This window comes from Schistocerca nitens, chromosome 4, assembly GCF_023898315.1.
Source record: "Schistocerca nitens isolate TAMUIC-IGC-003100 chromosome 4, iqSchNite1.1, whole genome shotgun sequence".
Taxonomy (NCBI): Eukaryota; Metazoa; Arthropoda; class Insecta; order Orthoptera; family Acrididae; genus Schistocerca; species Schistocerca nitens.
The window spans coordinates 298,603,522-298,628,399 of record NC_064617.1 but is presented as its reverse complement, the minus strand read 5'-3'; the positions used below and the strand labels follow the sequence as shown (position 1 = coordinate 298,628,399).

At 43.5% G+C, this 24,878-nt stretch overlaps 1 protein-coding gene across 1 annotated transcript in view; it reads right to left on the bottom strand.

Annotated features, from left to right (window-relative positions):
• Nucleotides 1-778: 778 nt before the first annotated feature.
• Nucleotides 779-24,878, bottom strand: part of LOC126252265 (facilitated trehalose transporter Tret1-like) — a 72,489-nt gene continuing 48,389 nt past the window's right edge. The window contains exons 4-5 of the mRNA XM_049953138.1: nucleotides 15,773-15,985; nucleotides 779-1,258 (exon numbers count right to left, since the gene is read on the bottom strand). Of these exons, the coding sequence (XP_049809095.1) occupies nucleotides 779-1,258; nucleotides 15,773-15,985 (693 nt within the window). The remainder of the gene's footprint in view (nucleotides 1,259-15,772; nucleotides 15,986-24,878) is intronic.

Below are 24,878 nucleotides of genomic sequence, written 5' to 3'. Positions count from 1 at the left end.
CAATTGTTATCGACAGATAAAGAACAATATGTGATGGGGATGATCTTGTCACATGCTTCGAGGCGCTATGCACCTTATTTGTTGTTTTCTTTCTACAGCCGGGCTGAGCACAATGAATTTTTGTAAGAAGACACCTCTTGTGAACGAAAAGGACAATAATCCTTCGAAATATGTGGCCACAGAATTTTCACTCGCAGACCTCGGCAGTGATAAGCCACGAAAGGAAAATGGATAAAAAGTAGACTACAATATATTCCGTCGTCGCCTAGATTGCAAATATGGCTAATATTATTACTCTTCGATTCCACAGAAACATGTTTAGATCTGTAGGGATAAGAAAAATTAAATAACTAACCACAATATAACCTAAGGTGCACAACGCTACTGTAACCCCATCACTAATAGCAAATTTACAATAACGTACCTGGTGTAATAACGAAGTTGTGAATCTGTCGTTATATTATGGTTAGTTCTTTTATTTTTTATCTCCACAGATCTGAAGATGCTTCACTTGAACCTAAACCGGTACTAAGATTAGAAACATATGCAATATAGACCAGCAATAAAGTTTGTTCTGCGGCCATTGATTGTATAATTTCCCTAAGAAAGAAAATATGTCCATTTTTTTAAAAATGAAAAGAAGACTGGTGAAAGGGAAGACAAAAGCGGAAAGAGGGATGAGTTTGCTGCGAAGAAGAGTTCGAAAATAAAAGAGCTATTCGCAGGTATAGCATAGTAACCTGGCTCTGACATTTGATGCAAGGACGCACAGGCAAGCTTACGATACCCCCTCGAGTTCCTTCTGTATCTGCGCGAGAGACTTGTTCCTAGTCTCGATGACGAAGAAGAAGACCCAAGTAGTGGCCCCAAAACAGATGCCTCCGTATATCCAAAAAGTGACGTCGGTTCCGAAGGCGTCCACCATGTTGGTAAACGTCTTGGAGACGATGAAGCAGAGGATCCAGTTGGTGCCACCACAGATGGAGCTGGCGACACCCTTGATCTCTCCGGGGAAGAGTTCGCCGATCATGGCCCAGGGCAGTGGGCCGATGCCCAGGGAGCACGTGAGCAGGTATGTGCACATGGCGAGCAGCGGCAGCCAGCTGATACCAGTCACAGGTATGTGAGTGTGCTCGTGGTAGTGGAAGTAGATCCCCAGGAAAACCAGGCAGGTGCCCATGCTAGACAGCGACAGCACCAGCCACACGCGGCGACCCGCGCGCTCCACCAGCAGGGTGGACAGCAGCGTCGACCCCACCTGAAACGTAATGGGCAGTGGGCACCATATCTCACCCACCGCTCTCGGATAGGCTGTCAACCAACGATCGCGAAAAATACACTGTTGGGCATTAAAATTGCAACATCATAAAGTTGGAATGCAGCCAGCGTAAAACATCTCCGACATATCCTCAAGAAATGTTGTTGTTGTGGTCTTCAGTCCTGAGACTGGTTTGATGCAACTCTCCATGCTACTCTATCCTGTGCAAGATTCTTCATCTCCCAGTACCTACTGCAGCCTACATCCTTCTGAATCTGCTTAGTGTATTCATCTCTTGGTCTCCCTCTACAATTTTTACCCTCCACGCTGCCCTCCAGTATTAAATTGGAGATCCCTTGATGCCTCAGAACATGTCATACCAACCGGTCCCTTCTTCTAGTCAAGTTGTGCCACAAACTCCTCTTCTCCCCAATTCTATTCACTACCTCCTCATTGGTTATGTGATCTACCCATCGAATCTTCAGCATTTTTCTGTAGCACCACATTTCGAAAGCTTCTATTCTCTTCTTCTCTAAACTATTTATCGTCCATGTTTCACTTCCATACATGGCTACACTCCATACAAATACTTTCAGAAACGACTTCCTGACACTTAAATCTACACTCGACGTTAACAAATTTCTCTTCTTCAGAAACGCTTTCCTTGCCATTACCAGTCTACATTTTATATCCTCTCTACTTCGACCACCATCAGTTATTTTGCTCCCCAAATAGCAAAACTCATTTACAACTTTAAGTGGCTCATTTCCTAATCTAATTCCCTCAGCATCACCCGACATAATTCGACTAAATTCCATTATCCTCGTTTTGCTTTTGTTGATGTTAATCTTATATCCTCCTTTCAACACACAATCCATTCCGTTCAACTGCTCTTCCAAGTCCTTTGCTGTCTCTGACAGAATTACAAAGTCATCGGCGAACCTCAAAGTTTTTATTTATTTTCCATGGATTTTAATTCCTACTCCAATTTTTCTTTTGTTTCCTTCACTGCTTGCTTTATATACAGATTGAATAACATCGGGGAGAGACTACAATTAAGGGTGGGCAAAAAATATTGTTTGAATAGTAGGCTTACGCAGACAGAATATCTCTGTGATCAGTGTTAGAATGTTACATATACAGTGCTGCGAGCAGTTGCCCCAAGTGGGAAACGGACTCTGAGGTGCTCCACGTTTCACGTGGGTCTTGTGAGATATGCTGACGCCACAATGTTTATCTTTGGCACGACAATCAGAAAGGTGTCAGTTTACTGCAAAATTCGTGCAACTTGCAATTTTATTTACTTACTAGCGAGCCTGGCAAAGCTTCCAAGTCCCCCCTCTCTGCCCATCTTCTCATCCCCCTCCCTCTTATTCTGTACATCCCCTCCTCCCTGGTTCTTTCTGTGAATAACCTTCTCCCTCTCTCTCTGTCCATGTCCTCCTCCTCTGTCTGTATCTCCATTTCAGTCTGAATGTTCAGTAGAGCAACGTGTAAAAATTTGAACTAAACCCGTCAAGATCTTTTCGAGATTATTTGGTAACAACGTTTCATCTTTATACATATACAATGCATTACAGAAATGTCTGTCTGAATATTCATTGGATTATCGTGTAAAAATTGCAAGTAAATCGACCTAGAACTTTTCGACATTTGTCGTAACAGCTCACCCCTTTTACATATTACAAATATACACACACACATAAACACAGATTATAAGTAGGCTGTTTAGGTTGGAGGTGAGCCGCCAGCAGTGCTGAATGGGGGGAAAAAAAAATATATATATATATAACTTTTGAACATTATTAAGGTAAATACAGTGTTTGCTCTCTATCAAAATCTTTCATTTGCTAACTATGCCTATCAGCAGTTAGTGCCTTCAGTAGTTAGAATCTTTTATTTAGCTCGCAGTATTGGCACTCGCTGTATTGCAGTAGTTCGAGTAACGAAGATATTTGTGAGGTAAGTGATTCATGAAAGGTATAGGTTTTTGTCAGTCAGGGCTATTATTTTGTAGGGATTATTGAAAGTTAGATTGCGTTGTGCTAAAAATATTGTGTGTTAGTTTAGTGTTGATCAGAATAAATAAAGAGCGAATTGTCTGAGTACGTTCAGTTCTGCTCAGCTGTTTGAAAATCAAATAACGTAAGGGGTTTTTTCGAAGGGGATGTTTCATATGGCGGCCCTGCCAGGATACGAACCTGGAAACTTATATGGCTAGTGAATGATGTTTATGCTTTGCTTTGTATACATATTTGCCTATTTTGTTTAATAGGTAGTTTCTAGCTGGACTGCAACATTGGTTAAAATAAAATTTAATAGATGTACTAATGTAAATATTTTATGTCTACAGATCCATTAAACAATAATTTTATGATCTACTTTCTTAAAAAAAGAGGGAACACAAATAGACATTTCCCTTTACAGAAATTGCATAAATAGTTTTTTAACGATTTGGTAACTTGTGTGCTAGAGTAAGTTATCATGGTGCATCACTCTAGTGTTGAGACGTGACATAGGTATTAGACATGGCCATTTTTACTGTAATATTTTTTCTGCTTGAGCTTTGTCATGTTTAGGTATAAGTTATAGCATTTGCTGCTGCTGTTTGCCAGGCATAGTGCTACTGAATTTCACTTTCTATTACTCTGTTGAGCCAGTTTTACTATTGATTCATTATTCTTGTTGCTGCACATTGCCTCATATTAGTTGCAATGTTGCATTTGCTTTGCTAATTTAGATATACTGCTGCTTGCTTTGCCAATTTGCAATTTTTTTGTTATTGCTGTTTGTGTTAATTGTTTTGTGCTTCTGCATTGCCTCGTCCTGTAGTTTATGCATATGAGCTCAGTAGATTTAAGTTAGCTTAAGAGGGGGTAGGCTGTATAAGAGAATGAGTTGCGATGAATTGGAAGTCATACGAAAAAAGATTTTTTTTGGGAAAAGAGTACTGTACAATCAAGAATAATTATTTTGAAAGAGGATATGAATAGAATACAGAAAGCAGGTATAGATAGGACTTTTTGGGAATAATGATTTACGAAGGGAATTCTCCAAGAAGTAAAGAAAGTTTTCAGAATGAGATTTTCACTCTGCAGCGGAGTGTGCGCTGATATGAAACTTCCTGGCAGATTAAAACTGTGTGCCCGACCGAGACTCGAACTCGGGACCTTTGCCTTTCGCGGGCAAGTGCTCTACCAACTGAGCTACCGAAGCACGACTCACGCCCGGTACTCACAGCTTTACTTCTGCCAGTACCCTGTCTCCTACCTTCCAAACTTTACAGAAGCTCTCCTGCGAACCATGCAGAACTAGCACTCCTGAAAGAAAGGATATTGCGGAGACATGGCTTAGCCACAGCCTAGGGGATGTTTCCAGAATGAGATTTTCACTCTGCAGCGGAGTGTGCGCTGATATGAAACTTCCTGGCAGATTAAAACTGTGTGCCGGACCGAGCACTTGCCCGCGAAAGGCAAAGGTCCCGAGTTCGAGTCTCGGTCGGGCACACAGTTTTAATCTGCCAGGAAGTTTCATATCAGCGCACACTCCGCTGCAGAGTGAAAATCTCATTCTGGAAACATCCCCTAGGCTGTGGCTAAGCCATGTCTCCGCAATATCCTTTCTTTCAGGAGTGCTAGTTCTGCATGGTTCGCAGGAGAGCTTCTGTAAAGTTTGGAAGGTAGGAGACGAGGTACTGGCAGAAGTAAAGCTGTGAGTACCGGGCGTGAGTCGTGCTTCGGTAGCTCAGTTGGTAGAGCACTTGCCCGCGATAGGCAAAGGTCCCGAGTTCGAGTCTCGGTCGGGCACACAGTTTTAATCTGCCAGGAAGTTTCATATCAGCGCACACTCCGCTGCAGAGTGAAAATCTCATTCTGGAAACATCCCCTAGGCTGTGGCTAAGCCATGTCTCCGCAATATCCTTTCTTTCAGGAGTGCTAGTTCTGCATGGTTCGCAGGAGAGCTTCTGTAAAGTTTGGAAGGTAGGAGACGAGGTACTGGCAGAAGTAAAGCTGTGAGTACCGGGCGTGAGTCGTGCTTCGGTAGCTCAGTTGGTAGAGCACTTGCCCGCGAAAGGCAAAGGTCCCGAGTTCGAGTCTCGGTCGGGCACACAGTTTTAATCTGCCAGGAAGTTTCAAAGAAAGTTTTGTTTGCAAAATACTGCAGTAAAACAAACACTGTCCTTTCATTTTGTGCTGTTCCGCTATGTGTTTGTGTACCCTTGTGTATTTGTGTTCTTCCTGTCCTTATGTGTTTATCTGCTAAGAGTTATATTGTAGAATCTTTCTAATAATGTGTTATATACTTTGTAAAGATGTTTAGACATTATTTATTCTGTTCTGTTTTAACGCTCATGTGTGAAATTAATGTTTCGAAAACTATTCTGATGATTTTATTTATTTACTTATGTCATAATACCTGTAACACTGATATGCATCTTTACTTCTATTCTTTTGTAAAGCCTGTATTACTACAAATGTTATCTGTATTATTATGTTCTTTAATGATGTTTTCTGCACCTTTGTAATTGTATTCTCATGTGATAAAATTGTAATTGACACCAGTTGATCAGATTAAGTAACTTGTAAGCATTCATTTCAGTGCACACATTTCTGTTGGTCGTAGTACATGCACAATAGGTGAGAAGTTGGGACTGTTAGTGTTTGCATGTTTGTTGATAATTCAGCAAGGGACTGGTTAACAGCATTGCTGGTTGTAAGGACAATTCCAAAAACTTCATGAGTGCACAAGTGGTGGTTTATGGACTTGCTATATTGTCCGTAAGACTCTTCGATGTTGATTGGGCACCTGCAAAGTCGCAACAGATGGCTGCTGGCCATCTCTACGAGGACTGCAGTGGGTCTGCACCTTTGATGATCCTCCAATACCATTACCTCTACAAGGACTACAGTGGGTCTACGCCTTTGATGTCCCACCAATTTCTACAAGGACTGCATTGGTTCTGCTCCTCTGGTGGCCCACCAATACCATAATCTCTACCAGGACTACAGTGGGTCTGCTCTGTGATGACCTACCTACCAATATTCTTCAAAACTTCGACTGACTCTGCTGTGGGTTTGCGCTGTTGTGACCCATTACCTGTCTGCATGTCAAGAGTCAGCACTGTCTTCCCATTGGAAGGACAATACTACTTCTTCAAGACTGCATGAAAATCCACTACTTCCGTGTGCATTTTCTTTTACTGCTCGGACTTTGAGAAAAACACTGCAATTTTACTGTGATGAACGATCAGGACTGTCTTTATGGACTGTGAGAAAATCTTTGCTTTTGACCAATAGTGTATCAATAAGTGTGTGCATTTGATTCCTTTGTTATTGTATATTTTTTTTTCAAATCTGTATTGGCCACTGCCCAAAACAATTTGTAAAATCTACTGTGGGGAGCATGGGGGGCTATGTAAGTAGGCTCTTTAGGTTTTTATGTTGGTAACGCCACGTAGCGCTCTGTATGAAAATCACTGACTGTGCTGTGTGCAGTCTGTGGCTGGTTTGCATTGTTGGAATATTTGCTGTTGTAGTGTTGGGCAGCTGGAGTTTTGAGAGCAGATGATCTGGACGTGTGTCCATCAGAGACAGTAAATTTGTGAGACTGGATGTCATGAACTGATATATATATATATATATATATATATATATATATATATATATATATATGATGACTTTTGAACATTATTAAGGTAAATACATTGTTTGCTCTCTATCAAAATCCTTCATTTGCTAACTATGCCTATCAGTAGTTAGTGCCTTCAGTAGTTAGAATCTTTTATTTAGCTCGCAGTATTGGCGCTCGCTGTATTACAGTAGTTCGAGTAACGAAGATAATTGTGAGCTAAGTGATTCATGAAAGGTATAGGTTATTGTTAGTCAGGGCCATTCTATTATAGGGATTATTGAAAGTCAGATTGCGTTGCGCTAAGAATATTGTGTGTTAGTTTAGTGTTGATCAGAATACGTAAAGAGCGAAATGTCTGAGTACGTTCAGTTCTGCTCAGCTGTTTGAAAATCAAATAACGTAAGGGGTTGATCGAGACAGTCATTCATAAAATTTTTCGAAGGGGATATTTCAAGATATATACACACACACACACACACACACACACACACACACACTATGTCCATCGAAATGTTTGTTAAGGTATCGTGTACAAATTTGAAATAAATTGGTCAGGAACTTTGGAGATGTGTGGTATAGACATATCCCCTTTATATATATATATATATATATATATATATATATATATATTACAAAAATATACAGGCTATGTCTGTCCCAATGTTCATTAGAGTGTCGTGTAAAAATTTATAGTAAATCGGTCAAGAACTTTTCGAGATTTTGGTAACAATGCTCTCCCTGATTTATATATATGTATATATATGATTGATCAGGGAGAACATTGTTACAAAAACCTCGAATAGTTCTTGACCAGTTTACTGCAAACGTGTGTGTGTGTGTGTGTGTGTGTGTGTGTGTGTGTGTATGTGTGTGTGTGTGTGTACAACTCTACGGATTGATCGATGAGAGGATACGGAACAAAAAATGTCTAATGAACTTATGTCCAGGAATGCACTGTTTCCAGGCTGGAGACCATTTATTCAGTCATGCCTTGTTACAGAGGCTACTGTCTAATTCGCGCTGTACCATGCAGCCACAGTTACAGTACGTGTTGAAAATAGTTTCCATGTGCCGTAGCGCCGTATGCTCCGTAGCATGTTCTGTCTCACGCGTTCGTATCGGCCAGGCTCCATCCGAACAATGTCAGAGGCAGCATGAATACGCTGTTCCAATGCCTCCACATCTGAAATGGGCGCTGCAAAAATCGACTCCTCTTCGTCCGATCCGTGGATCAAGAAAGATACGACTGAGATGCATCCGTACATTAACGGCGAAGTGGGTTGGAGCACCATCATGTAGCAGCCGCATAACCCTTCGAATCATCAGTTGCACTCCTTCCAGCAGAACAGCAAGAAACGCCAATAGTTCCAGCCTGTTAGGCCACGTCTGTGGAAGACTGGTCTCAAAATATGGTCGCCAATTATCCTGGTCCACACATTCCGGCTGCACCAATGCTGGTGATTCGCTGTCATCATACCATTGGGTTCTGCATACTACCCAACACATGAATGCTATGAGAATTGAAGATACCACAAAGGTGACCTCTTCTGTGAATTAGACGGATGACACAAATCCCGGAATCGAGGCTGCCTGGTGAAGAACCCAGTGACAAAACTGCTCCCGACCTGAAAAGTCTGTTATGGCAGGAGAGGGCGCTATAGCATGATGTATGGGGAACGGTACCACCCCTAGGAGGAAACCACGCATACTGTAACTGTAGCTGCACGGTACAGCGCGATTAGACCGCAGTCTCTGTAACGAAGTACGTCTGAATAAATGGTCTCCAGCTTGGAAACCATGCATTTTTGGGCATAAGTTCATTTTGTTTCGCATCCTCTCAATTCAATTGCGGGATGTATGAAAGATCACCACCTGATAACGGTTTCACCGATTTGGATGATTTTATTTCATTGTGCTCGCAATTGTTGGTGGTAATGGTGTTTTTGGTATGAGAAAGAAACTACCTAGCACAGACTGTACAAAAACCTACTCATGACAAATATATTGGATCTAATAGCAACAAATAGACATGAACTCTATGAGGATGTCCAGATAGAAACGGGTATCAGTGACCACAAAGCAACTGTGCAGCGACAATGATTACCAAAGTACAAACTGCATCCAAAGCAGGTAGAAAAGTCTACATGTTCAGCCAACTAGACAAAGAGACAATAGTGTCGTATCTCAATACCAAACTTGAAACATTTAGCTGTGGAGAGAAGAATGTATAGTAGATGAATGGTGGCTTAGGTTTAGAAGAACAGTTGACCATGCACTTGATAAATACAGTTATGTACATGCTGCAACAGTTCATGATGAGAGTCATCGAGGCTATAATATAATACTCATTGGTGTAAAACAAGGTATTGGGCTACAAAAAGGTGATGTCGAGTGAAACTCATTGGGCTGTCAAATAGCGTAAGGCCGAAGCCTAAAGTTGCCATCACAGAAGAAAGTTATAGAAAGGTTTCTCATATAACCCAAAGGATTTCAGATCACACGAAAGATTTCACACATAATCCAAAGAATTTCTGGTCATAAACAATAGCTGTTTGTGGTACTAGACGAGAATGGGACTGAAACTGAATGTTGAAGAAGAAAAGCACAAATATTCCTATTTTCAAATGCTCGTTCGCAAAGGAGAACTGCAAAAATATTGAATTCCATTTTCAAATGTTCCTTTACTAAGAAGAACTGTTCTAATTTAATCATCGTTCTACTGCAAATAAGAGTGGCATTGATGTCAGTGTGAGTGGTGTTGAAAATTCGGAAATTCGTGGTTAGTTCCTATGAGACCCAACTGCTGAGGTCATCGGTCCCTAGGCTGACACACTACTTAATCTAACTTAAACTAGCTTAGGCTAAGGACAACACACCCCGTTGCCCGAGGGTGGACTCGAACCTCCGGCGGTGGTAGCCGGGCGAACCGTGGCAAGGCGCCCTATACCGCGAGGCTATCCCGCGCGAGTAATCAGTGGTGTTAATAAACAGCTCATATTGCAACAATTGAACAAAGCTCCAGGGCCCGATAGAATCCCTTTCTGAATGCCGATTTTGCGGCTGAGTTCGTATCTCTTTTGACCACGATCTGATCTAGAGCCCTCGAAAAAAAAAAAAGAAAAAAAAACTATCGTCCATCATTCTTGACATCGATTTGTTGTAGAATCTTAGAACTTGTTCCGGGCGTGGTCTTAATGATGTATCTCTAACAGAAGGGCCTCCTCCAACCTAAACAACATATGTCCCGAAAACATCGATCATATGAAACTCAACTCGTACTTTTCGCGCATGACATACTGAAAGCTTGGACTTGGCAGTCAGGTAGTTATAGTATTTCTCGATTTCCGAAAACCATGTGACTCAATACAACATGTAGGCTTATTATCAAAAGTACGATTGTATGTAGTATCAGGCGATATTTTTGACCTGATTGATGAATTTTTGAAAGGGAGAACACAGCAAGCTATCTCGGATGGAAAATCCTTGACAGTTGTAAGAGAAACTTCGGGTGTGTCCCAGAGAAGCATGTTGGGTCCTTTGCTGTTGGTGTTGTATATTAATGATGGACAATATTAACAATAACCTCAGTCTTCTTGCAGATGATGTAGTTGGCTAGAGGGTGCTCAGAAACAGTTTAAAAAGGTCGTAAGGGCTATGTTAAGAAATAATTGCTAAGAAAAAATTCGATACATTTCGCCGTTTCCGAGTTAACTGACATTGAAGTCAGCCAACCAAGCCGTTGCGCGCGCAGTTTCAAGAAGCCCGCTAAAGACGGTATTGCCAAACGTGTTCTACGTTTGCTTTCCTAAAATCGAACAAGAGAGCGATAAAAAAGTTAGACTTGGGTCAGCAGTAAGGATCGAATGCGGCCCAAAGGCTGAGAAGTCTCGTGCGGTCACACTATTTGCATCTGGCGGAATTCGACAGTTGCAAGATCGTCACCTGTCGGACTGCCGCATATACACTGAGGTACACTGGAATACGGATATTCACATTTGGAAATGGTGGTAGTATCGCGTACACAAGGTATAGAAGGACATTGCATTGGCGAAGCTGTCTTTTGTACTCACGTGGTGCATGTGAATAGGTTTCCAACGTGGTTATAGACGCACGACAGACATTAACAGACTCGGAGTGCTGAATGGTAGTTCGAGCTAGAAGCATGGGACATCCCATTTCGTAAATCGTTAGGGAGATCAGCAGTGCCAAGAGTGTGCCGACCGTACCAAATTTCAGGCATTACCTCTGACGACGGACAACGCAATGGCCGATGACTTTCACTTAACGACCGAGAGCAGCGGCGTTTGCGCAGAGTTGTCAGTGCCGACAGATACGCAACACTGCGTGAAATAACCGCAGAAAGCGATGTGGGACGTGCGACAAACGTAACTCTTAGGACAGTGCGGCGGAATTTGGCCTTAACGGTCTACAGCTGCACGCGACCGACGCGAGTGCCTTTGCCAACAACACGACATCGCCTCTCCTGGGCTCGTGCCGGTATCAGTTGGACGCTAGACTACTGGTAAACCGTGGCCTAGCCAGGTGAATCTTGATCAGCTCTTATCAATTTCAGCTTGAACTGATAAGAGCTGATGGTAGGTTTCGCATGGGGCGCAGAGCCCACAGAGCCAAGGATCCAGGCTGTCAACAAGACACCGTGCACGCTGTTGGTGGCTCCATAATGGTGTGGGCTGGGTTAAAATGGAATGTACTGGATCCTCTGGTCCAAGCGAATTACTTGAAGACCACCTGCAGCCATTCATGGGCTTCATGTTCTCTAACAACGATGGACTTTTTATGGATGACAATGCGCCATGTCACAGGACCACAATTATTCGTGATTATTGTGAAGCACAAGCTGGACAATTCGAACGCGAACGTTTGTAGGACATACGCAAGACGTCAGTTCGTGCACAAAATACTGCACTAGCAACGCTTCAGCAGTTATGGATGACTACAGAGGCAGCATTGCTCAATATCTCTCCAGGAAATATCCAACGACCTGTTGAGTCCATGCCACGTCGAGCTGCTTTACTTCACCCGGAAAAAGGAGCTCCGACACAATATTAGGAGGTATCCCATGGCTTTTGTCACCTGAGTGTAATTCCACGATAACGCTGCTCTCGTGGGTCTCGATGCCACGACTGTCTTTCGTATAAGGAATTGATGGGTTCAGAAGGTCATATACGCAACTCCACGGCCTCACTCGATAGGACAGACATTATTTGCTCGGCCACGCTTGAACATGCTGCCACGTCATATACGAACTAGTGTGATGCCTGGACTACCAAGTATTCTCAGAATTGCGACCATGAGTGCTGCTCCTCTGGATGCATCAGCGGAGTCAGTGCACCGACAGTGGTGCGACGGTGATAACACTACACAGGAGGACCACCACATCATCTTCTCACACGAGTCTCTGTTCTGTTAACAGGATCGCAATGGACGTATCAGTGCGTGGAGGCTCCCAGGAGAACGGACGATGCCAGATCTCTTTCATCATCTACGTCTGGCGTGATGATATGGGTGCCATTTGATACACAACACGATCATTTCTGGTTCGCGCAGGCGGTAATTTGAAGAGCAGCCGTTACATTTTTGACGTTTTTAGGGCAGTGGCTGTGCTCTATCTTAGAGGTCTCTACAAAGTTTTCAACAAGATAACGCAAGACTGCCTACTGCAGTTGCTGTGCTGACCTTAATCGATACAGACGGTTGGATCTGTTGTTCGCATGTTCTCCAGATCAGTCATTCACTGGAAATGTCTGATCACAAGTTGCTGAAGGACTGGTATGCCACCACTCGCAGACTACTATGATTGATGAATTGGATCACAAAGTTGAAGGAGCGTGGAATAATTTGCCTGTATGTATCAACGGATTTCTGTGCAATTAACACACTCATTGCGTTAGTTCCTTTATTCCTTGCGACAGGTGGCAGCTCTGTACAGTAAAGTTTGAATCCTACGTACGATGAAATATATCTAGATCTACATCTACATGGATACTCTGTAAATCACATTTAAGTGCCTGACGGAGGGTTCATCGAATCAACTTCCCAATAATTCTCTATTATTCCAATCTTTAACAGCATGCAGAAAAAACGAACACCTATATCTTTCCGTGTGAGCTGCAATTCTCTTATTTTATCATGATTATCGTTTCTCCCTATGTAGGTAGGCGCCGCATTGGGAAGAGAAAGTTGGTGACTGAAATTTCATGAGAAGATTACGTCGAACAGAAAAATGCCTTTGTTTTAATAATGTCCACAAATCCTATATTATGCCAGTGACACTCTTTCGCCTATTTGTAGAAAATACAAAGCGTGCTGCTCTTCTTTAAACTTTTTCGATGCACCGGGTGATCAAAAAGTCAGTATAAATTTGGAAACGTAATAAACCACGGAATAATGTAGATAGAGAGGTAAAAATTGACATAAATGTTTGGAATGACATGGGGTTTTATTAGAACCAAAAACAAACAAAGGTCACAAAATGTCCGACAGATGGCGCTGGACAGCAAAACTGCTACCGTGACGGGTGAGAGGTACGTCGATATGTAACAGAATCGCATCATCCCCAGCCTGGCTGATAAACACCTGCTCGAACGTACGATGTTTATGCAGGATGGCGCTCCACCCCATATTGCTAGACGCGTGAAAGATCTCTTGCGCGCGTCGTTTGGTGATAATCGTGTGCTCAGCCGCCACTTTCGTCATGCTTGGCCTCCCAGGTCCCCAGACCTCAGTCCGTGCGATTATTGGCTTTGGGGTTACGTGAAGTCGCAAGTGTATCATGATCGACCGAAATCTCTAGGGATGCTGAAAGACAACATCCGACGCCAATGCCTCACCATAACTCCGGACATGTTTTACAGTGCTGTTCAGAACATTATTCCTCGACTAAAGCTATTGTTGAGAAATGATGGTAGACATATTGAGCATTTCCTGTAAAGAACATCATCTTTGCTTAGTCTTACTTTGTTATGCTAATTATTGCTACTCTGATCAGATGAAGCGCCATCTGACGGACATTTTTTGAACTTTTGTATTTTTTTGGTTCTAATAAAACCCCATGTCATTCCAAGCATGTGTATCTATTTGTACCTCTCTATCTACATTATTCCGTGATTTATTCAGTTTTCAAATTTATACTGACTTTTTGATCACACGGTACTTTGTTAATCCCATCTCGTAAGGATCCCACACCGTGCAGCAGCACTCCAAAAGAAGACGGACTACTGTAGTGTAGGCAGTCTCTTTAGTAGATCTGCTCCATCTTCTATGTGTTCTGTCAATAATTCTCAGTCTTTGGTTCGCCTTCCCCACAACATTTTCTACGTGTTCTTCCAATTCAAGTTGTTCGTAATTGTTCATCAAGAGTAGTGACTAGCGTATTGTGACGAGCCAGTTGCTCGGCCACCATTGACCAGACGTTTTCAATTGGTGAGAGATCTGGAGAATGTGCTGCCCAGGGCAGCAGTCGAACATTTTCTGTATGCAGAAAGGCATGTACAGGACCTGCAACATGCGGTCGTGCATTATCCTGCTAAAATGTAGGGTTTCGCAGTGATCGAATGAAGGGTAGAGCCACGGGTCGTAACATATCTGAACTGCAACGACCACTGTTCAAAGTGCCGTCAATGCGAACAAGAGGTGACCGAGACGTGTAACCAATGCCACCTCATACCATCACGCTGGGCGATACGCCAGTATGGCGATGACAAATACACGCTTCTAATGTGCGTTCACAGCGATGTCGCCAAGCACGGATGCGAACCATCATGATTCTGTAAACAGAACCTGGATTCATCGAAAAAAAATACGTTTTGCCATTCGTGTACCCATGTTCGTCGTTGAGTACACCATCGCAGGCGCTCCTGTCTGTGATGCAGCGTCAAGGGGAACCGCAGCCATCGTCTCCGAGCTGATACTCCATTCTGCTACAATCATCGTCGAATTGTTCGTGGAGATGGTTGTTGTCTTGCAAACGTTCCCACCTGTTAACTCAGGGATCGAGACGTGGCTGCACGATCCGTTACCGCCATGCGGATAAGATGCCTGTCATCTCGACTGCTAGTGATACGAGGCCGTTGGGATCCAGCACGACGTTCCGTATCACCCTCCTGAACCCACCGATTCCATATTCTGCTAACAGTCATTGGATCTCGACCAACGCGAGCAGCAGTGTCGCGATACGATAAACCGCAATCACGATAGGCTGCAATCCGACCTTTATCAAAGTCGAAAACGTGATGGTACGCATTTCTCCTCCTTACACGAGGCACCACAACAACTTTTCACCAGGCAACGCCGGTTAACTGCTGTTTGTGTGTGAGAAACCGTTTGGGAACTTTCCTCATGTCAGCACTTTGTAGGTGTCGCCACCGGCTCTTGCCTTGTGTGAATGCTCTGAAAAGCTAACCATTTGCATATCACAGCATCTTCTTCCTGTCGGTTAAATTTCGCGTCTGTAGCACGTCATCTTTGTGGTGTAGCAATTTTAATGGCTAGTAGTGTAGTTCTAAGTTCTAGGGGACTGAGGACCTCATATGTTAAGTGCCATAGTGCTCAGAGCCATTTTAACCATTTGAACACTGACAATAAGGGACAGGGTGATAGGACTTGTGTTAAGACTTCAAGAATAACTTTCATGGTGCTGCATTGAACAGTAGAGTGTAAAACTTGTAGGGGGAGGTAGAGATTGGGATAAATAATTGAAGCCCATGTGTGACAGTTCTAATCTGAATGATGAAGTTGAGACGGAGAGGAAATCGTGGCCGGCCGCGAATCAGTCAGAGGAATGACGACAAAAAGAAAATTGTAATGTAGCATAAATAGACCGTGTCCAAGAGAAGGGGGACCCTTCAGTGCGGGAGCGCTCACCTGCACGGCGCCGACAACGATGGCGCAGTCGCTGGGGTCCATGGAGCTGCCAGCGGCCACAAAGATGGGCACAGAGAAGAAGATGATGATGATAACGCCGGACAGCTGCTGCGCCACCTGCAGACCCATACCGATGCCGAGGGCTCGAGCGGCAGCTCGCGACCTGAACATGTCCCGCAGCGAGCCGGAGCGTTTCAGCATCTCCGTCACCACCTGTGGCAAAACACGTCTTTGTTGGCGACAGAGGCAGTAGAAAACGCTAAAACTGCACACTGTAAAAAGAGACAAGTTCAGAGACTTTAAAACTGTCAAGTCTAGCACACTTGAAACTGGACGTTGTGAGGAACTGTTTCTGCTTAATGAAAACCCATAGTGTCAACTGTTCGCTGTCGCTTCAGCTTCGTCTCAACCAGTTCATCATCATTTGTAACCAATAGCCCCTGCAAATGTTGTTTCTGTGTTGGTTCGAAGTAACACTCCGTGTTACAGATACAGAATGGGCCCAGACTCAACCGAAAAAATTTCAGCTAGTTCTTCAGAGGTATTTTCTATGTACACTACTGGCCATTAAAATTGCTACACCACGAAGATTTCGTGCTACAGACGCGAAATTTAACCGACAGGAAGAAGATGCTCTGAAATGAAAATGATTAGTTTTTCAGAGCATTTCCACAAGGTTGACGCCGGTGGCGACACCTACAACGTTCTGACATGAGGAAAGTTTCCAACCGATTTCTCATACTCAAACAGCAGTTGACCGGCGTTGCCTGGTGAAACGTTGTTGTGATGTGTGTGGCTCTACCCTTCATTGGATCCCTGCGAAACCCTACATTTCAGCAGGATAATGCACGATCGCATGTTGCAGGTCCTGTACGAGCCTTTCTGCATACAGAAAATGTTCGACTACTGCCCTGGCCAGCACATTCTCCAGATCTCTCACCAATTGAAAACGTCTGGCCAATGGTGGCCGAGCAACTGGCTCGTCACAATACGCCAGTCACTGCTCTTGATGAACTGAGGTATCGTGTTGAAGCTGCATGAGCAGCTGTACCTGTGCGCGCCATCCAAGCTCTGTTTGACTCAATGCCCAGGCGTATCAAGGCCGTTATTACGGCCAGAGGTGGTTGTTCTTGGTACTGATTTCTCAGGATCTATGCACCAAAATTGCGTGAAAATGTAATCACATGTAAGTTCTAGTATAATCTATTTGTGCAATGAGTACCCGTTTATCGTCTGCATTTCTTCTTGGTGTAGCAATTTTAATGGCCAGTAGTGTATTTTGTTATGATGCACCAATGCTCACCGTCGCTTTGGTACAGATTAGCAATCTAAATACCATTTATTTAGCTGCCATCCCAGTTACATTTGCTTCTGAGAAATTACGTTCCCAACGGTGAAGAATCATTCAATATCTAATCACCAAAACGCTCAACAAACCCCAGATGAAACATGTACACTTTTATCACAATATTTTAATCAGTTCCGCCAGTGTATGTAACTGTATGTAACAAGTCCAGAAATGTTGTCGTACACCTATTGTTTTGCCCACCATGATCACTGTTAACGTGCAACTAACACTGCCAGGGAAAAAACTCAAGCTTGACGCCGAAGCATCACTGTTGTTATCAGCAAGTACCATGAGTGAGTGGAACAAGCTACTTTCCAAACATGAGACTCACAGCATCGACATTCGAAATGTTGTGCAGATATTTTCAGTCCAGTTCAGATCCACAGATAAATGGTAATAAGAAATGAAACGAAATTCAATTATTCTGTAACGAGCCACTGGAGACCAGGGGTCCCTTCATACCAAAATACTCGGAAAATATCGGCTGAGTTAGGGTACACCTCTACAGCGGTGGTTCCCAAACTGGGTTTAATTACCACCTGAGGAGTGAAATATTATTCCTGAGGCGTGAAAGCAGAAGGGGGTCAATTTTCTTTTGCTCACTAAGCTATAACTGGAGTCAGGCTCGATGCTGGTCGCTTTTAGGTTTGTTCTGCGCACCTACGTCACGCACTCTCCGACAGCCAATCAGCGTTCACTAGTGTTCTGAGCGCTCTGCAGTGAACGTCGTAGCGATCGCTAGCGTTAAACGTGAATGTAGCGAGATATTTAGTGAATTTTTATTCCATTTGATGCGAGATGTCATCGCTGTTTATGCCGGTAAGAGACAAATTCTACAGGGTGTACATAAAGTCCGGAAACACTTTCAATTATTTGTTGCACAAGAACCAAACATTGTACAGGTATCCTACATACGCCATTATGAAGAGAAACCTTGAAAGTTTTTTTTTTTTTCATGCATACCGACACAGCGTAGTTTGGTAATTTGCCGAGAGTCAGCGCTAGACGCAAACATGGCGAGTTCATGTGCGGAGCGAGCTTCCTTTGTGTTGGAGTTCGACAAAAACAAGTGTGCTACAACTGTTCAACGGATGTTTATAACCAAGTACGGTAAGCAGCCACCAACAAGGAAGGCCATTTACCACTGGCAGTCCCAGTGTGAGTGAAGTGAATGTGGAGAGCGTACGAGAGACATTTATAAGTAGTCCAAAGACATCGGTGCGTCGTGCATCCCGTGAACACTAAATGCCTCCAGTGGCAGTGTGGAAAGTATTGTGAGAGAAGCTGTCTATGTAACCATTCAAATTGGAGCTAGTGCAGAAGCTCAATGACGACGACAAAATCTAGGGTTTTGAGTTCTGTTCGCAGTTGCAAAAACTGAATCAGGATGGGGATGGCACTGTTTACCGCTTAATTTTAGCGACGAAGCCACTCTTCACACTAATGGGGAAGGCACAGTTGTCGAATCTAGGGTACGAAAGCATTGAATTTGAGCGTGATTCCCCAAAGGTAAATGTTTTTTGTGCCTTGTCATGTCGGAAACTGTACGGGCCATTCTTCTTCGCCGAGAGCACTGCCACTGGATATTAATATTTGGACATGTTGCAGCAATGGCTGCTGCCTCAAATGGAATCGGACTCTCCGTTCATCTTTCAGCAGGATGGGGCTCCACCCCATTTTCATCGTGAAGTTCGTGGGTACCTGAACACGGAGCTGCCGCATCGATGGATCGGCCGTGCTACAGAAGAGGACATTTGTTTCATGAAATGGCCTCCCTGATCACCAGATCTCAAAAATTGTTCAAATGGCTCTGAGCACTATGAAACTTAACAGGAGGAGGAGGAGATTAGCGTTTAACGTCCCGGCGACAACGAGGCCATTAGAGACGGAGCGCAAGCTCGGGTGAGGGAAGGATAGGGAAGGAAATCGGCCGTGCCCTTTCAAAGGAACCATCCCGGCATTTGCCTGAAGCGATTTAGGGAAATCACGGAAAACCTAAATCAGGATGGCCGGAGACGGGATTGAACCGTCGTCCCCCCGAATTCGAGTCTAGTGTGCTAACCACTGCGCCACCTCGCTCGGTGAAACTTAACTTTTGAGGTTATCAGTCCACTAGAACTTAGAACTATTTAAACCTAACTAACCTAAGGACATCACACACACCCATGCCCGAGGCAGGATTCGAACCTGCGACCGTAGCGGTCGCGCGGTTCCTGACTGAAACACCTAGAACCGCTCGGTTCCAACGGCCGGCCACCAGATCTCACTCCGTGTGACTCTTATCTGTGGGGACACATTAAAAGTCTGGTGTATGTACCGCCGCTACCACGTGATGTAGCAAAGCTGCGGGAGAGAATACGGGAAGCGACTGCCACAGTCGACGATGCCATGCTGGGACGGTTATGGCATGAATTCGATTATCATATTAACGTCTGCCGGGTCACTCATGGTTCGCATATGGAATGTTTGCAAGAAAAAAAACTTTCAGAGTTTCACTTCAAAATGCAATATGTATGACGTCTGTACAATGTTTCGTTCTTGTGCAATAAATAATTGAAGGTGTTCCCGGACTTTATGTACACCCTGTATATAAGCAAGCGAGAAACACGATCTGCAGGATACACGCTGTCTTTATGAGCCAAGTAAAAATGTACGTGCATATTGGAACTGTCGCTTGGAACCGGCAACAGTGCAATCCTCGTCGAAGTCTCGACCTGCGCGAACCGCCATCGTTCGCGAATCTGCATCTAAATTACTTTTAAAAGATCGCTAGTATTTTCACTATTTCGTAAGCCTTAATACGGATTAATAAATTAGTAATAATGTTTTCTCCAGTACTAGTATTAAGTCGAGATAAAATGTGCTAAGCATTACAGTTGCTGAAGCTATTAACACATCACCCTTATACAATCCACCCAATGCACACTTACTTCGTACTTTGTACCATGCATCTATGTCAGTAAATCTGAGACATGCGCATCAAATATGCTTAAATATCTCATGAAAATACCTTCCATATGCTGTAGGTAGTTCCTGAAATGGACCAGAAATTGCTTCATAATTCACCACTCAACGATAAACAAACTCACAAAGAACAGTAACTATGCAATGGCTACTACATAGCTCAAGAGCCTACACTATATTATTATTATTATATATTTATTATTATTAGTGCCAGTGGTGAGATAAAATGCATTAGCAGCCTGAACTCTTTCAACTTCTGCCAATTAAGAAGTAAGGGTTCCAGCATTCAGGTGATTTACAAACAGTAGCTTAAGTGCGGTGTACTTATTGTAACTTTGCATATTTTAAGTGTTGGGGTAGGGGGGCGTGGATGGAGTAAAGACTGCTAGGGAGAGGAGTGGTGCAACGGAAGTGTCTTTTGTGTCTTGTGTGTTGATAGCCAGCTTTCTCTTCTGAGAAGGAGTTGTAGGTAGCAGTCGCGATGTACTGAGAATTCATTCATTTTTGTATAAAAGAAGATAGTATAGATAAGCAGTATCAGTTGTCTTGTTGACTCATTTGTTCGTGGTTTAATGAAACGCCTACAAACTCTAAATGTCATTTATTCTTCGTCACTTTAAGAGTGGAAGTATTCAAAGAAAATTATTTTTGGTTCTGAAGTTTAGGTAGTTACTAACGTTGATGATGGTGGTGGGGAGGGCGGGAGGGGGGGCGGGGGAGTCGAGAAACTAGCTGATATCTAACTGCACTCAGGGGCAGTGGTGTCAGAAATGCTGGAACCACTGCTTACAGTAAAGTCGTACACTGGAAAATTGTAGAGAGGTGTTGGAATACCTGCAACGGATGGACACTTGGTGCAGTCACTGACAGTTAATGGTTCAAACGGCTCTGAGCACGATGGGACTCAACTGCTGTGGTCATTAGTCCCCTAGAACTTAGAACTACTTAAACCTAACTAACCTAAGGACATCACACACATCCATGCCCGAGGCAGGATTCGAACCTGCGACCGTAGCAGTCGCACGGTTCCGGACTGCGCGCTAGAACCGCGAGACCACCGCCGTCGGCCACTGACAGTTAATCTTAAATGTAAACAAACGTAACGTAATGCAAAAATAGGTGGATGTAGCTCTGTTTTCTAATTACATTATAGTCAGTCACTGGAATGACACACAAATATTACATTTCTGAGAGTGTACGTACAGATTTATAGTGAGACAATCACACAAAACTAATACTACGAAAGGGAGATACCAGACTCAGATTCGGTAAAAGAATTTTCCAGAAGTGTTATCTACTAAAGAGGGTAGAAGCTGATTTAACTCTCGTTTGTTCCCTACTTGAGTATTACTGTCCAGAACGGGACCCTTACCAAATAGCATTGATAGAGGTAATAAAGGAATCAAAGAAGAGCAACACAGAATTTCACAGCTTCATTTAGTAAGCAAGTAAGCGTCACAGAGACACTCAGCCGACTAGAGTGGCAGACACTACAAGAGAGATGTAGAGCAGCACTGTGTGAGAACATACGTTCCTATAAGAGTTGCCCTCCATATGGGAACAGGGAGCAGGACGGTAATGCTTACATTAAAATCACCACAGTTCAATTAAAATGGTAAACAAAAAGCTAAGAAAATTTCTGTGTGACTTTTAATATGTATTTTAAACAGTGAAACAAAGAAATCAGACGTGAAAGTACACAAGCGAACACTATAAAAAATTTAAGATGTCCACTGTGCTCCAGGCTTGAGGCAGAACGGAATCAGATTCGTAATAAGGGCTGTTATTAATTTACATTTCCTTAGAAGTTTAACTTTAAAAACTAATCATATTTCCTAAAATCTGCATAAACGCCATGCGCATATGAGTTAATAAGAGGAAGAATGTAAGACATCTCGAAAGAAACTGAGTCATCCAGTCTTCACCCCACCATTTTTAGTTCTTTATTAAACGGGTCTTCGGTTTGTTTTTCTCTGCCATCTGAAAATCTAACGCTCTGAACTTGTTCGTTGTCGGTCCAAACAATGTGCCATCCATGTCTTTCAGATAACTGTCAAGCTCTAACTCTTGCTCATTCCAGAAAACATGACAAAATTTTCACTCTTGTCAGTTTGAAAAGTCTCGTGTTGAAGTCTATACTGAACTGCTCCCTGAAGAGACGTTTTAGGAACATTTAACTCAACACTACTTTTCCCAAAACTCATTTTCTTACTCACAACAGCTGTCGCAGCCTCTCCCATATTTTCTGTAGACCAACTTCGACGATTAGTTTTGTGCTCGTATCTTCTGACCACGTACGAAACAAAATTATCACTGCCAACAATATGGAGAACTTCAAAATATAGTAATGTATTTTAGAAGTGTTGGAATAAACATGAATACCAAAAAATTAACACTAGGAAAGAATGGCATGCTGCCTGTAGCAGAACGCAACCTCGGTCCGTTCCGCCCAGAACTGATGTGAGGTTAGGTGCATTTCAAGATCAACTAAGCGTTTTCAAAATTAAACATCTTCTAAACGCACTAAAACAAGGAGCCTAGCATGTATTTTGAGATTTTAAGAAAAAGAAAACTAGTAGATAAAGCAAAGATAAAGAGTTACTAATATTGCAATATGCAAACGAAAAACGATCACAAACACGTTACTGGCACAAAAATCAAAGGTAAGATCTTCTAGAATAGCTTGTCACCATCCTTGTCCCTTGGGTAACAGTTCCTGAAAATGATTCTAGAGTGTACCACTTATGGATCAAAATAAACTCCTAGTTCCGTTCCGCCCCGTGGTTCATCCTCCGCCGGTTTCACCTACATCTCACGCAAATATCATGATAGTAACACGAGATATATCCGGGCTCACACGGAGACCTACCAAGAGCCGTTCTGCTCAGACATAATTCACGATTGGAGTAGGGAAGGTGTGAAATGACATGACACACGAAGTACCGTCTGCCACAAACTGTAAGTTTTTTTTCTAATGATGTAAATGTCATGTTTTAGCCCATCTCGTTGGCCTCGGAAGTAGTCCACGTTTTATACTGTTTTACACTGTTTGTCTAACAATAAAACACATGTTACATAGAAATTCGGCCGTTCAATTTTCGATCCCTGGTACAATTATATGTCGACCAAGAGTTTGGGTCTGGGGAAGGGAGAAAGAAGGACGGAGGGGGGATACCTTTATCGCCCTCACCACTCCTACTCCTTAAACGCCCCGTAGGCAGTCAATCGTATTGTCCAGAATTACCTGATAGGCAATAATACTGAACGTGTAAAGGTGAGATTCAAAGCTTCCGATTTAATACTGAGAACATCAAAAACTTTTGACGTAAATTGCACTGACCGCCAGTGTGCCATCTGTTGACAGTATTGACAATATCGCTTTTGGTAACTTCTCTTATATCTTGACCAAACTTTTATTTTTTGCGCTGCTCGACTTTATGACATTATGAAAGACAGTGTTATGTCATTTATATAAAATTGTTCGTAGATACATTGTACACACATCAAAAAAGTTTAGCATCACCCCGGTTCCCAGAACTCCTGGAGATAGGCGTTGATTGTGGATATTGTATCACAGACACAGTCCCTTTGACTGTTCAGAGATGTCACTAAACCCGCCCAAAGATGTGAGCAACCACGCATTAGCAGCGTCTATCAGACGGAGGGGGTCCGACAGCCAATCAGTTTTCATTCCACCAGGAAGCAGTTACACGGCTCGTGTTGTCTGTAGTTCAACCACGTAGTTCAACCACGCCTAGATGGTCAATACCGTGGTTCGATCGCGTCTGCATTTTTACTTTGTTCCAGGAAGGGCTCTCAACAAGGGAAGCGTCCAGGTGTTTCGGAGTGAACCAAAGTTATGTTCTTCGGACATGGAGAAGATAAAGAGAGACAGGAAGTGTCGATGACATGCCTCATTCCGGCCACCCAAGGGCTACTACTGCTGTGGATGACCGCTACCTACGGATTATGGCTCGGAGGAACCCTGACAGCAAAGCTACCATGTTGAATAATGCTTTTCGTGCAGCCACAGGAGATTGTGTTACGACTCAAACTGTGCGCGATAGGCTGCATGAAACGCAACTTTACTCCCGACGTCCATGGCGAGGTCCATCTTTCCAACCACGACACCATGCAGCGCGGTACAGACGGACCCAACAACATGATGAATGGAGCGCGCAATATTGACATTCAGCGATGAGTGTCGCATATAGCTTCAACCAGACAATCGTCGGAGACCTGTTTGGAGGCAACTCGGTCAGGCTGAAGGCCTTAGACACACTGTCCAGCGAGTGTACCAAGGTGGAGGTTCCCTGCTGTTTTGGGGTGGCATTATGGGCGGCCGACGTACGCCGCTGGTGGTCACGGAAAGCACCGTAACGGCTGTACGATACGTGAATGTCATCCTCCGACCGATAGTGCAACCATATCGGCAGCATATTGGCGAGGCATTCGTCTTCATGGACGACAATTCGCGCCCTCATCGTGCACATCTTGTGAATTACTTCCATCAGGATTACGACATCGCTCGACTAGAATAGTCAGCAAAAAAATGGTTCAAATGGCTCTGAGCACTATGGCACTCAACTGTTGAGGTCATTAGTCCCCTAGAACTTAGAACTAGTTAAACCTAACTAACCTAAGGACATCACAAACATCCATGCCCGAGGCAGGATTCGAACCTGTGACCGTAGCGGTCTTGCGGTTCCAGACTGCAGCGCCTTTAACCGCACGGCCACTTCGGCCGGCTAATAGTCAGCATGTTCTCCAGACATGAACCCTATCGAACATGCC